This window comes from Chinchilla lanigera, unplaced genomic scaffold, assembly GCF_000276665.1.
Source record: "Chinchilla lanigera isolate Chin_1 unplaced genomic scaffold, ChiLan1.0 scaffold00111, whole genome shotgun sequence".
In the NCBI taxonomy this organism is placed as follows: Eukaryota; Metazoa; Chordata; class Mammalia; order Rodentia; family Chinchillidae; genus Chinchilla; species Chinchilla lanigera.
Window position 1 is genome coordinate 2,815,138 of NW_004955512.1, and position 14,937 is coordinate 2,830,074.

At 41.3% G+C, this 14,937-nt stretch overlaps 1 protein-coding gene across 2 annotated transcripts in view; it reads right to left on the reverse strand.

Annotated features, from left to right (window-relative positions):
* Positions 1 to 12,183: 12,183 nt before the first annotated feature.
* Positions 12,184 to 14,937, reverse strand: part of Gcnt1 (glucosaminyl (N-acetyl) transferase 1, core 2) — a 30,457-nt gene continuing 27,703 nt past the window's right edge. For both annotated transcript variants that reach the window (XM_005408307.2, XM_005408306.2), the window contains one exon: positions 12,184 to 14,000. In XM_005408307.2, coding sequence (XP_005408364.1) covers positions 12,558 to 13,844 — 1,287 coding nt within the window. In that variant the 5' untranslated portion in view covers positions 13,845 to 14,000 and the 3' untranslated portion in view covers positions 12,184 to 12,557. The remainder of the gene's footprint in view (positions 14,001 to 14,937) is intronic.

Sequence of the window (14,937 nt, forward strand, 5' to 3'; positions counted from 1 at the left end):
TGCTCTTGTGGCTTTTGCTGTCTTCTGCCAATTTGAAATGTTGCCCCTGGGCCACGCCACCCTGCCTTAGAGCCAGCTGATTATGGACTGAAACCTCCACAAACTTTGAGCTAAATAAACCTTTCTTTCCTTAATTTTGGGCATTGGATATTTTGTCTCAGCAATGAAAGAAAAGTAACCAGGGACTGGGGGTTTACCTCAGTGGCAGAGCGCCTGCCTAGCAAGCGTGAGGTCCTGAGTTTGATTCCCGGTATCAAAAAAAAAAAAAAAAAAAAAAAAAAGAAAGAAAGAAAGAAAGAAAAGTAACTAAGACACTACCACAGGAGCCAAGTGAGCATGGACCAAAACCCCTGAAACTGTGAGGCAAAATAAACCTTTCCTCCTTAAAAGTTCAAAATCTAAGGTATTTTGACACAGCAACAAAAAGCTAACAAAACCTCCCTTAAGCAATCAAAGAGAATGTGTTGGATCATATAAATGTAGAAGCCTGGTTTCAACACAATCCACAGCTCAAAAAAAGAGCCCCATGGCACTGTCTTTGTCTCCTGTTTCTCCCTTTTTCTCCCTTAGTACTGGGTAATTCTATAACTTATAAGATGAGCCCAGTAGTTTATATGAAACAGGGACAAAGTGAAAGGCAGAAAGTACAAGAAAGATCTGTTTCCTCGGCTGTCCTTTTAGCTAATGGATGATGAGTAGATGCCAGGGGCCAAAACCTCCCAACTGAACACTATTTGTGGAGACATGAAATAGCACCACATGTTCTGAAAACCACCTGTACTCCAGGAGTGGATAAACATGTTGTGCAATGTAGACTAGAGAGGTAAGGTAGAGACCAGATCATGGTGTGCCATTTCAAGAAATCAGGATTTTTAAACTTTTAGGCAAAAGGAAATCCCTGAAACAGTTAACACAAAAGTGGGAAATTACCAAATTTTCATTTCTAATATGCTGCTTAGACAGTAGGGTGATGGTGTTTGAACTGCTTCAGTTTCCACATTTGTGGGATGTGGGCAAAATGATGCTGATACCCTAGGATTGTGGTGATGATCAAATAACTAATATTTGTAAAGTGCTCACACCAGTGTTGGCATATACATAGTTAGAACTAAAGGTCTGTTGTTATTATTATCATTGCTGTTGTTACTATTGCCGTTTTCCTTGTTGATTGGGTTTGAAGAGTGTGAGATCACAGGTATGGAATTGAGAAGCAAAGCCGTCTATATCCACAGCACTGTCTTCATCAACATCACCTTACTGTTCTATAAAACACTTGCCTTGAAGTTAAAATCTGCAAGTAATTTTTCACTCCACAAACATTCTCAAAGACCCATTAATAGTATTAAGGACAGCTTATGTTCCAAGACTATCCAGACACTTTGCTTTAAAAATCTCACTTTCCTGGGTCTTCCACTCCTAAGTTATTTGACCATATCATCATTCAAGATCTCACATTGTCAGCCTCCTCTTCTCCAGAATTCAAAACCTTATAAACATCTCAGCTTGGCCTTGCTCCTGCTGGAATGCTACCGGACTGAACGTGGAGCTTCCATTGCTGCAGGGTGCAATAGACCCTGCTTTGTCTTCTGGCCAGGTTGTTTTGGTGACTCAGGAAGCCAGCCGTCAAAAGCAGGCAGCTCAGAAACTGGCAGTAGCCCAAGTGAGAGATGGTGAGGGATGAACAGGGCTCGGTGACAGGAGAGCAGCATTTGAATAGGAGCACTGTGAAGGACAGAGGCTGGTTAACTGGTTGTGGGAGAGAGGGCAGGCTGAAGGGTGAGCTCAAACCTCAGCTTTAATACCTAAGTAGACTGGAGAAGTGCTTTCCAAACCTGCAAAGTCTGTTACAGCTAACACAGGGCATGCATTGACATGTTGTAATTGGACCCAGCTTTACTAGAGGTATCCTCATCTCTAACCATCAGCAAGCTCTGCCCACAAGGCCCCCCCAGAGGTAGGTGGTCTGGTTGCAGGTACTTTGGTGAAGGCTTCTCAGGGCCACAGGAGAATGCCCTCCTTATGCCAGGTTTGGTTTCAAGTCTCTGCTCAGTCAGGAACATTCCCTGTCCATGCAGAGCCCTTTCTGCCTAAGCACATCACCGGAGTGTGACTGGGTGTACTTGTCACTCCTGTTCCTTCTTTTTGCCTGTATACCGGCCAGTTTCTGAAAGGCTAATGTCCCCCAAAGTGAATTCTACTCTCAAAACACTGATGGAAATAGTACTGAATATTATTTAGAATAGGTAAAAGGACAGAAACCAACTCATCCAAGTTTCCTGGGCCCTGACGTCCAGTGTCCCAGGAATCTCTGCATCCCAGGAAGACTAAGGTAAAACAGAAAGTTAAAATTACTTTTAAAATCTCTTCTCCTTGCTAGGCATGGTGGTTCAGGCCTGTAATCCCATCATGGGAAGCTGAGGTAGGAGGATTGCTGTGAGTTCAAGGCCAACCCTGGCTACACAGTGAGTTCAGGATGAGCCTGAACTACATAGCAAGACACTGTCACCAAAAAAAAAAAAAGAAAAAGAAAAGAAAAAAAAATCTCTCCTTGGGAAATTTGTAGTAATTAGTGCCTACACCAAGAAAAATGAGCTTGTTTTCTTTGGTTCTTCAGAGATACCATAGGCTGTCCTGGTCTCTATGTGTCCCAGGTTGCAATCCCAAGTTTTACATTTGACAAATCCAACTTTTTATACTTGGAAAAAAGGAAAAAGACCTCACATGAACAATCTAATTCTGTACCTCAAGGAACTAGAATAGGAACAAACTAAGCCCAAAGTTAGCGAAAAGAGGAAATAAATGGAGACTAGAAAAATAGAAAAACTCACTGAAATCAAGAGTTGGTCCTTTTACAACATAAAATTAGAAAACCTTAAGTGAAGCTAAGGAAAAGTTTCAAAGGCATAAAATCAGAAGTAAAAGAAGAGACATTGCAGTGGTGAGGAAGAATAGAATATCTAACCTCCAATACATTTCTTTCTTTTTTTTTTTTTTCCGGTACCAGGAATCGAACTCACGACCTCGTGCTTGCCAGGCAGGTGCTGTGCCGCTAAGCTAAATCCCCACCCTCTCTAATACATTTCTTTGGCATGTTTAGAGTTGGTTTGTATTCAGAGAAACTGTAACACTTTTCTGCCACAGGTATGGCTCTGATGAAAAGTCCTTTTGTACAAAGAATATATATGTATGTATTCAGTGCCAGTCACAGATATTTCTATCTAATAATTCTATCCCTAAGGAAGCAGAGATTGGGGATTTGACAACTGACACAAAGAGATGACTGCAGGTGGATTTACCTGGTAGCCTTCACCTATGAGATAAGCTTTGCTCAGGTGCACAACCTTCTCTAGGCTGCACCACCTCCCTTTTGCCCAGAAGCCCAAGTCCCTATGCCTTTGTTCAGCTCTAAGTATAGTTCAGCAATCTTACCACTCTTAGAGTCTCCCAGTCCCATGCTAACATGTAGTAAAATCTGTACATTCTTTTTACATTACCTGTCAGTTTATTTCATAGAAAAAAATTATTGAATCTTCAAAGGGAAAAGAGTAAATTTAAAACTTCCCTACCACTAATGCCACAAAAACTCAAAGGCTCATAAGAGACGACTGTGAATAATTACACCCTAGCAAACTGGATAAACAAGAAGTTGATAAATTCCAAGAAAGATACTCAACACTGAACCATGCAAAGACTTAAAACCTGAAAAATCAGATTACAAATGGGTAAGGAGAGTGAAACAGTAATCAAAAAAAAATTTTTTTTGTCTTTTTGAGACAGGGTCTCGCTATGCAGTTCAGACTGGTCTTGAACTCGCTTTGTAGCCCAGGCTGGCCTCAGACTTGCAACAATCCTCCTGCCTCAGCCTCCCGAGTGCTGGGATGCCAGACATGCACCACCATGCCAGGCCTGATAATCAAAAATCTTACAACAAAGAGGAGTCTAGGACCAGATAGTTTCATAGGCACCTTCTACCAAACATTTAAAGAATCAAAAACCAATCCTTCTCAAACTTTTTCAAGAAATTGAAGAGAAAACAATATTTCCAAACTGATTTTAGGAGGTCATAGTTATCCTGACATTAAAGCCAGACAAAGACACTACAAGAAAAGAAAATGATGAAATGAAATGATTCAAAACACTTCAATAAAATACTAGCAAAATGAATTCAGCAGTACAATAGAAAAATTATTCACCATGATCAAGAAGGATTTATCCCAGAAATGCAAGGATGGTTCAACATATGCAAATCAATAAATGTGAGATACTTCATTAAGAGACTGAAAAATAGAAATCAACTGTTAATCTCAACAGCTGCAGAAAAAGCATTGGACAAATTTCAACTTTTTATGCTAAAAACAACTCAACAAATTATGTACAGGAAGTATGAATCTCAACATAATAAAGGTGATACTTAAGAAATCCACTACTAACATATTCAGTGGAATAAGCTGAAAGCTTTTCCTCTGAGATCAGCAACAAGATAAGGATGCCTATTCTTACCACTTCTGCTCAGTACAGTATAGTACTGGAAGTCCTGGCCAGTGCAATTAGGTATAAAAAAACCAACAGCAAAAAACAAGGAAAAGTGAATCCTTTAATAAAGAGTCTTGGGAAAACTGGATAGGCCATGTGCATAAGAATGAAAGTGGACCCCTATCTTATGCCATATACAAAAACTCAACTCAAAATGGATCAAAGACAAACATAATACTTGAAAACACAAAAATTCTAGAACAAGAGAAAAGCTCCTTGATATTGGTTTTGGTAATGCTCATATATTAATTTCTTATAATTACATATTCTTCTAACTGATATTAATGAACATATATTAGTATATATGATAGTATATTAACATATATATTATGAATTATAAAATCATAAGAATTATAAATTTATAAGAATTTGATCCCCAAAGTTCAGGCAACAAAAGTAAAAATAAACAAATGGGATTGCATCCAACTAAAAAAGTTTCTGCATGGCAAAGGATACGGTCAACAAAACGTAAAGGCAACCCAACCTACAAAATGGGAGAAAACATTGCAAGCCACATATTCAATAGGGACTAACAGCGAAGTATATAATGAATTCATATAATCTAACAGGAAATCATTTTTTGAATGGGCAAAGGTCTTAAATAGATTTTTCTAAAAATATATAAATGATCAGCATATATATGAAAGGGTTTAACACCACTAATGACTGAGGAAATGCAAACCAAACCACATTATCACCTCATACCTGCTAGAATGACTAATATCAGACATATATTAAGTAGTGGTGAGGGGTGTGCAGAAAAGGGAACCCTTGTGCATTGCTGGATGTTATAGTTTAGATCTAGAATATTCTGCTCAAACTCTCAAAAATTCAAAGGTGGGGCTTTTGGAAGGTGATTGGATCATGGAGCGCCATATTCATTGGTGGATTCATCCAATGATGAGTTCACAGCAGAGAGCACTGTTAGGAGGTGGGGCCTGGTAGGAGGAGGGTCACTGGGGGCGTGGCCTGGAGGAGTGTCTCTCTCTCTCCCCAACCTCTCTGCTTCCTGGCTACCAGAATGTGAGCAGCTTTTCTCTGCTGGACCTGTCCAGCACGCCCTTCCTGCATTAGAGCCAGCCAGCTGTGGGCTGAAACCTCCAAAACCTGTGAGGCAAAGTAAACCTCTCCTCCTTTAACTTGCGAGTGTCTCAGCAACGAGAAAGTAAGAAAACAGGAATGGAGAAAAGAAAGGTTTGTGCAAATACTGTTTAGGCAATTAAATGTCTATATCTTGTACTCTGAGTGACTTAACATGCAATGTGTTAATCATTATCTTGTTTTGAAATTTTATTTTCTCTTTAAAGTAAAATTATAAAAAAATTTTAAAAAAAGAAAACAGGAATGGAAATTGATATAGCCATCATGGAAAACAGTATGGAGGTTCCTTACCAAACTAAAAATAGAACTACTTTATGATCTAGCAATTTCAGGTAGTGGGTAGACATTTAAAGGAACAGAAGTTATCATCTCAAAGAAATATCTACACTTCAAAGTTCACTGCATACTATTTACAGTAGCCAAGATATGGAATCAACATATTCATCTACACATGAATGGATAAATAAAATATATATAAAATGTAAATTTGTATGGGCACAAGCAATAATATTTAGCCATAAAAGAGGAACATTTGCCATTTACAAAAACATAGGTGAATTTAGAGCACATTATGCTAATAGAAATAAACTGAGCACCAAAATATAACCACTGAATGATCTCATTTATATGTGGACGTTAGTGAAGTAAGACTCAAACACACAGAAACAGTTGGCTGCTAGACTCTGGACGGGGTCGGAGAAATGGGGGATGGCCAAAAGGTACACATTTTCAGTTACAAGTTCTGTTGAAGAAATGCACAGCATAACTGTAGTTAGTAATGCACTGCGTACTTGGAGTTGGCTACGAGAGATTTAAGTGTTCTCATCACACACACAAATAACTACATGAGGTGGTGACTATGTTAAACAGCTTAACTGTGCTAATCACTTCACAAAGGATATGTATATTAAAACATGTCGTGCACTTTAATTATGTGCAGTTTTGTCAGCCACACCTCAGTAACACAGGCAGTGGGTAAATCTCTCCCTTTTCCGTCTAGTTTTTCTCCATTGGCAGCAGGCCCACCCACCTCCCAGCCCAAAACAGTCCTTTCTGGTCTTTCCAGCTGGTTCCTCCTCCCCTCACATTCTTCTGTGGCAAATCCCACCAGTTTGCATAATTCACTTAGCAACACAAAAACCAACCTAACAGGGCTCAGTCAAACAAAAATCACATGTGATTCTTCACCTTTCTGGGGACGCCCTTCTACCTCTGGGTAATATGTGGAAAGGGAGATTGGAGGCTAACGCTTGCGCACTATGCCAGACCACAGCCCTCTCTGTCCTCTGCTTTCAGTAACAATTCAGACAGACAGCACTTCCTGGAGCCGCTTCTCCGAGGTGTCCAGATGCCCCTCCTCTGCCCTCCCCTGCTTTTCCTTCAGCCTGAACACTAAAAGTGTTGGGATTTCTCACCGTCCCGTCCTCCACCAGCCCTCACTGGGTTGGTGTTCATAATGCCTCTGTCTTCTCTAGTTTCCACACACTCTTCTGGAGACGCTTTTAAAACCTCATGGTTGTTTCCTTTCCATTCTTTTTTCACTGCATCTGTTATTTGAAAGCAGAGGTGCCAGGTGGGCAAAGCTCAGTAGTAGAGCTCCGGGGGAAGGCTCCACTCCCCTCAAGTCAGAAACACAGGCCTTTTGTAAACCGCCTAACAGTAGACCAAGGTGGCTGAGTGAGAGGAAGTGATACTTGCGAAGTGACCAGAACATGCAATCTGTAAGCTGGGCTGAAGCAGGAGGCTCTGGAGTTCGAGGCCAGCCTGGGCAATTCTGTGACTTAGTGAGAGCCTGCCTTAAAATGAATGAATGAGTAAATAAATAAATAGGGCTAGGAATGTAGCTCGGTGGGAAGGCACTGGGTTCCATCTCCAGTACTGGGGAGGGAAAAAGAAAGAAAAAGAGCTCTACAAATGCCGGTTCTGGTCATGATTCATTCAGTGGGCTTCAAGGAACATCCTTCAAAGGACTTTCCTTGAGTGGAGGACCAGGGGATCCTTTCCCAGAGAAAAACCTTTCCTTTGAGTGAAGCCAAACAAGGGAGTTTTAACTGGGCCAGGCAGAATTTGTTAATGAGTCTAATAACAAAGAAAGTTGATTATAAATACCCCATAAGATTTTAATGGTTCCTGGGTTCTGCAGAATTTTTTAAAATGTTATTTTAAAAATATATATTAGTATCTGTTTCTTGGCAAATTTTAAAGGTCATTGAGCCTTCACATGAAAGGCACAAAATTCTTTTTTTTGTTTTTGTTTTGTTTTGTTTGTTATTTTCCAGTACCAGGAATTGAACTTACGAACTTACACTTGCCAGGCAGGCGCTGTGCCGCTGAGCTAAATCCCCAGCCCCCACAAAATTCTTGTTAAACAAGGTCTCTTTCTTCTGCACCACAATTGCTCATCCAAGTTACTCCCGCAGTTGGATGTTCAGATAGATGCTCCAGGAGAGTCTGAGCATTTTCAGGTCCTCTGCTGAAGGCGAACATCTGTTTTCCACTGGCATGCTGCTCCAAGAACCAGATGACCCTAACAAACAATTAAATTAACATGTATCTCATACAAGAAAATGGAATTCTGTAAGGAACTAGAAGTAAAACTGGAACCCATCTAAGCAGCAGGTTGTCAGTGGCCCAAAGAACGGGTCATTCTGCGGCTACTGCTGCACAAAGCTCTCTCCACCTAAGGCGCATCACTAGTGTCCTACAGGGTCACCTGGAGCACAGGGCCTCGAAACACATGACATGCTAAGTACAAACCTAAAGCATTCCTGTGGGTAAAAGAGGGAGGGAGAAGTGGCGGGACCCTCCCTCCCCCGAACGAAGGCTGGGGAGATGGGCAACAAGCTTCCCTAATGCAAACTATATGTGGAAAAGAATCCAAATACATATTTAGAAAGCAACACTTTCACGGAGCAGAAGGGAAAGACTCAAAATATTTATAATTGCAGGGGAATCCTGAATTCTCTTTTCTTTTTTTGGCCTTTTTTTTTTCTTTTTGCAGTACTAGGGACTGAACTCATGACCTTGCGCTTGCCAGGCAGGCGCTTATGTCACTGAGCTATATCCCCAGACCCCTGAATTCTCTTTTCTATCCAGTACTTCTGTTTCTTATAATTAAGATCACAGTACATCTGGTCTTGTTTCTTAGGATACTCCCCAAGTATTGAGGGGGAATATTTTAAGAACACTGCTAATTTGGTATATAAAATTAAATTGTTTTAATTTGGTTTCTATTTATTGAATTAACATTTGACTTAAGAAGGTACAATTCCATATATATTTTTTAAGGAGTCAGAGGCAAAATTGCTACCAATATAAGCAACTTGGGATCTTAAAGTCAGACTGACAGTGGCCTACAGGAGTGTTAATCTTCCAGCTACTGCTGAAGGTGTTCTCCCCTCACTGGGGGTGTCTTGCAGGGTTACCAGAGTTTTTACAGACTTTTCATTTTTCTCTCTGTATCTGAATTCTTTAAAAAATGTGGGGGGCTTGTGGGAGAGTGACTGCTAAAGGGTGCAAAGAGGTATAGTTACACCAAAAGCCGCTGAGGTGATCAAGCGGGTGAGTGTGTGCTAGGTGGACTGGAGACTTTGAAGGCGCTCAGTATTTGGGCTGGTTTCCTTCTGGCGCAGCTGTGCCTCTCGTATTTAGACCCAGGGAGCGACAGATCTGTTAGTCTTTGCAGCCACTGAGGGACTGTCTGCAAAACTGCAGGTGTGTCAACAACACAGGCTGCAGGGCCTTCAGTCCCAAAATGCAAGGCTGGTGGCTCAAAGGTACGCTTCAAGGGTCCTAGGCTTGGTCTTTTTGTTTAATGGAATACGTTAGGTTTCTTCCTTGCCACACCCTCTTTCTCTCAGACATCTGTGCCTCCATGATCTTATTTTTATAAGCACTATCTTTGAGTACTGGCAGTTAAGGAAAAAGGTATAAATAATTGGTGCAGATAAGGCATTGGTTTCTGAATGGCTTCTTTTAATGGTGGTAAAACTGCTTCTAACTACATTCAGCCTGTCTATGTCCAATAGGAACAGTGTGTACCATGAAATAGCATTGTTTATTTTGTATTTAACATAAGAAATGATTCTTTTTCTAAGCAACTGAAAAAGTCAAGTTCGGTTAACCCTCCAGATAAAATATGGCCTTTTCCTACCCAAATCACTCTAAGAAAAAAATGTACTTGTGTCATTTCCCTTCAGTAAACTGTACTTGATGACTGACAGACACAGGGCATGTCTAGGAAGGATTTCTTGTCCCAGTAGTATGAATTTCATTTGTTTTAAATTAGGTTTAAAAGTTTAAAAATAAGGTACTTCCAGTCCCAACAAACAGATCCTGCGTAATTCCTGTAATGGAGATTATGGTGAGGGTAACGTCAGCCCCACTTCAACAGGTGCCATTCTAGAAAGAGGTGTCACAGCTACAAAAAAGATGAGGTTCACAGCTTTACTGTAGGGCTTGGGGTACTGGATATAAAATTCTATTTTTATACCTATGGTGAAAAATAAGCCTCAAAATCTGCCAATTTAAATGTAAACCAGATGCAGTCACCCTATAACAGTTTTTTTTTGGTCTTTTTTGAGACAGGTCTCACTATGCAGTTCACGCTGGCCTTCAACTCACTTTGTAGCCCAGGCTGGCCTCGGACTCAAAGCAATCCTCCTGCCTCGGCTTCCCAAGTCCTGGGATTATAGATGTATGCCACCACACCTGGCCTACAACAGTTTTGAGATGAGTAACTGTATATTTGTAATTTTAAAGATGTCTAGTTTTCAGTTTTGCTAAGTTCAAAGCTACATACAACTTAAACCAACAGGGAACGATGGTTAGCAACTGGTGACTCCAGGTGTGTTTGGGGTGTGTAGATGGTGTGCAGACGTGTGTTCACTGCTTTAACTTTGTCATAGACTTGCAAATTTTCAAAATAAAAAATGAGAAAGCTGTTATGACACAGGCACAAAGCACATGTCACCAAATGTACTGATTTTAGGGTAAAATAATTCCTGTCTAACCTCTGTCTTACCTATTTCATAGGTAAAAACTCTTCTGTTAAAGGAAAAAGTGGAGAAATACTGAACATGCACTCAAGAAAAACACTGTTTGAAAAGCCTGTGGAGAGGCGCTCTCACCAGCCTCTGCTGTAGTTGCTGAGATGTTCCGACTGGCGCAGCGCTGGCCCCTGGCCCACCTCACCGAACAGCGCGCATCCCATCTTTACAAACGCCAGGAAAGGTTTAAAAAGACGTCTCAGTAAGATGGAAATTGCTTCTAATTTTGAGAAATAAAAGTATTTTCTCAGTTGAAGTCTTAATACTGTTTAATATGAATTTCTCATGGGCTACTTAAGCTGGCTGTATTTTTAAAATAAAGTTTCATAGTTTTGACTCTTGTTCAGTCGATGCTAAATGACGAGGCTTCATCATTCCTATTAGATCTTTGGCTGAACGGAACCAATTCAGCAAAATAGTAAGACATTTCTATAAAATTTACTTTGAGATAGGAGTCAGCATTACACTAATGCCAAATTGTTTGTCTTTGAATGAAAATGCAGAGAATATGAACCATACAGAATGAATAATACAAAAAGGAAAGAACCTCTCTGAAACTAAGTTCCCTGATAGGAAACTAACAACAGGCAGGCTATGCACCAACCGGTGGGCAGACAGTATAAAGATCTGAGGCGAGGAACCGGTGCTTTCCAACAAAGGCACCCCCAGCACTGGGACGCACCCCAATGGGTGTCACACACCCGAACAGCCAATGAGCCACGTGTTCCTTTCGGGCACACTGCCAACTGCTGGTCTTAAAAACTTCTCATGGGCCTCAGAAGCGGCCATGCCACACCCACCTCCCCCTTTCTAAATTCCTGCATGAATACTGCCTGTCCATCACATCAGAGAACCAAGACTGTGACAGAAGGTCCTAAAGAATTAAAAAAAAAAAAAAAAAGAAAAGAAAAAAAACAAGTGAATTTTCACACATCTTAATACCAAGGTCTGGGAGATTAAGTGGGAGGAATACAGAAAGAAATATTGAGTGTTACCCTTTGTAGAAACAAAAATAAAAAAGGTAACTTGAGCTGGGTGTAGTAGCCCACATCTGTAATCCCAGCATTCTGGGAGACCTAAGTAGGAGGACTGCAAGTTTAAGCCCAGGCTGGGCAATTTAACAAGATCCTGTCTCAAAAGAAAAACTTTTAAAAAGGAGACTGGGGATGCAACTCAGTCTCCAGAGCTCAAGCAATCCTCCTGCCTCAGCCTCCTGAGCAGCTAAACTATAGGCATATGCCACTGTACCCAGGTGATACTTGGAATCCTTTAATATCCAAAGATGATTCATATAAATCAACTAAGCTAGAAGTTGTCAATTCTTCTGTTTTGAAAATATATATGCACTGTCACAAGCAAAAATAAGATAGAATATATGTTAAATAACACTACTTTAAGTTCCTGTGATGACACAGACACACCACACCCCACAATGACATAGCAGAAAGTATTTACAAGAATCATTTAGAGTAAAATAAAATATAAGTGATAAACTGCAACATATGATGGTTTGTTGCTATAAATTTATTCAGATTATGAAAACTGTCATATTTAAAATTCTCAAAATAATTTTGGCACGAGTCAAAACTTGTGTTAAATCCCTGAGCTTCTTAACAGTCCCTGAGGATGATTTCCACATGGTCATCTTCTCCAGCCACCCTGCCCCTCTCTCCCCAGTGCCTTGTTTCCTCCACTGGCTCCCCGTCACCTTAACCGATCTCGTCTCTAACCAACTGTGCTCTGCAGAAATCAGGGAGTCTCCAGTCCCCACCCCAGAGAAGACCCCTTACAGTGCTGATGCTTTCTGCAGGGCAAAGGAGGCAGTGAGGGGTACAGGTTGGGCATCTTTATCGCTCCTCAGCTTGCCCGCAGTGGTCAGCGTTCTAACATCTCCAGGGCTTTATGCCTCAGATGCTCATCCAGACACTGGATGGCAAAGAGGTCCACATCCATGTCAAACTTATTGGCAAAAAAGTGGTGTTTGCGCAGCATCCAGGTCAAGTCACCGGCTCCAAAAATGCACACGCTGCGCACGTGGACACCGTCGCAGGGTGGATAGGGAGCGCCCTTGTTAACGTCACCTTCGAAGTACTGCCACTTGACAAACCTGGCAACAGCCTGCATGTCAGACAGGTCGTACTTGTGGCTCAGCGGTAGAGAACCTGGGGCCTCCGGGACCCTCTGGATCGTGGCCCAGAGATACTCATCAGGGCTGTATGTGTCCTGCGCCCACTCCATGAACTTTTGGATGTCTTCATTTTCCAGCACGTAGCCCACATACTCCCTGCTGACCACAAAATAGGCACTCCCTGAGAAAAGAGGCGTTTTGAGTGGAGGCTGCGTTTTGGCGGTGCCTGTGTCTGTCAGCTTTCCATCGATGACTGCGTAATGCCTTTTCCACCTTTCTGCTTTATGGGATGGCATCTTCTCTGTTTCCAGGTTGTTTTCACCCATGAAGGACTTGAGCTTCCTGACCATTTCCAGGTTGGTTTTAATAGGAAAATCCATCCCACAAAGGTTGATCAAGTACTTCCAGTCTGCACTCATTCTGTAGAGGTCCTTCATGCAGTTGAGGTCAGCCTGCACCCGACTCCACGACGCGTAGACCACGCTCTCCAACTGACTGGCCACAAAGACATTCCTGAAACAGGACGCGATGCCTTTCACTGCAGCTACAAAGGAGTCCTCTGATTTTTTGTCCACATGGATGCAATAGAAATTCTGAGGCATATAAATGGCCCTTAGGAGCCTGTCAAGCATTTCAATTTTGTGATGAACCACTATGGAATATGCAATCGGGAAGCCTGCTTCCTCTTTACTAAGGGGTTCTACGATATATTTACGCATCTTGATGAAAGAGGTACAGTCCCTGGTCATGTTGATATAATCAGAGGGTGTCCACCGAGGGCGTTTTCTAAAGTTTGCTGTTAGCATTTCAAGCTTTGCTTTCTGGATTTCGTCCGCATCACCTTGTAAAATTTTGGTGCAATTAATATTACTACTAGGATTCTCTCCAACAAGTTCCAAGTGTCTGAGGCTTACAAATTCAAACTTGTGACAAATTCTTAAGACAGTGAATGTGACTAAGGATAAAACAAGAATGACAAAATAGTATTTAGTGGGATAAGAGAAAAGTCTCCTTCGTAACAAATTCCTCAGCATTTCAAATGACAATCAGAGACTCTCCCTCATTAAGGGCAATCTTCTAGACTGCAAAGGCCAGTGATCTTCCCTCCAGTCTTCCCTCTGTCGCAGCTTGAAGAGCTGACACACTGCATTTATCCAACATACAAAGTCATCTTGAAAGGCAGAATGGCACTGAAAGAAAAAGAGAAGTGATTATATATATATTTACATACACTCTTTCACCATATCTTATCAAGCTCTTCTTTGCTATGAGGCCAGATATAAAAAACAAAAAGTGGATTAATCAGGGCAAAAGAGGTAGGTAGTTCTACAGGAAACCCATTCTCCGGTATTAAAGCTATAAATTGGAAGGCAGGAGAACAACCACCAGAGCCTAGCACGATGTCCTACAATATCTTACAACAAATACTTGACCTCTCAGGTAAACTAAGTGCAAAAACATACAGACTCAGGCTATAACTACTGAACTGGCCACCTTTGGTGAGTTTTTTACACTATGCCAATTTTAAGAATATCCCTTGTCTTAAAATTGTTACTCAGCCAAGTTCCTCCTGACATGGAGGGATAGCTGTTGTCAGCAGTAGCTGTGAAGATTTGAAGAATTAGATCCATCCTTCTTTCCAGTGATTTAAAATGGTGGTGAGGGGCACACAGAAATGGTAGTGACTTCTAGCTGGGTGTGGTGGTGCACTCCTGTAATCCCAGCACTTGGAAGGCTGAGGCAGGAGGATCACTGAAAGTTTGAGCCAGCCTGGGCTACATAGTGAGTTCGAGGCCAGTGTGAGCTATACAGAGGGGCCCTGCCTCAAAAAACAAAACAAAACAGAAATGGTAGTGACTTCTAAGAAACTTTGAAGAAATGGCAACTCAGCTGAGTTCTCAAACTGGAGCAAAAGGGCTCAACTGAAACCTGCCCAAATGTGGGACTGTGTTGGGCGGACCTCACATTTAACTCCATGCCAGGTACCACAGGAACTCAAGATATACACAATCCAAAATATGACCTTGTACTTCTTATTTTGGTTACAATGAACTGTAATAATTAAGCCCTTGGAGAAACACCAGCTGTATATAATTATAATTTATGACAGACCTTTTGTCTATATTT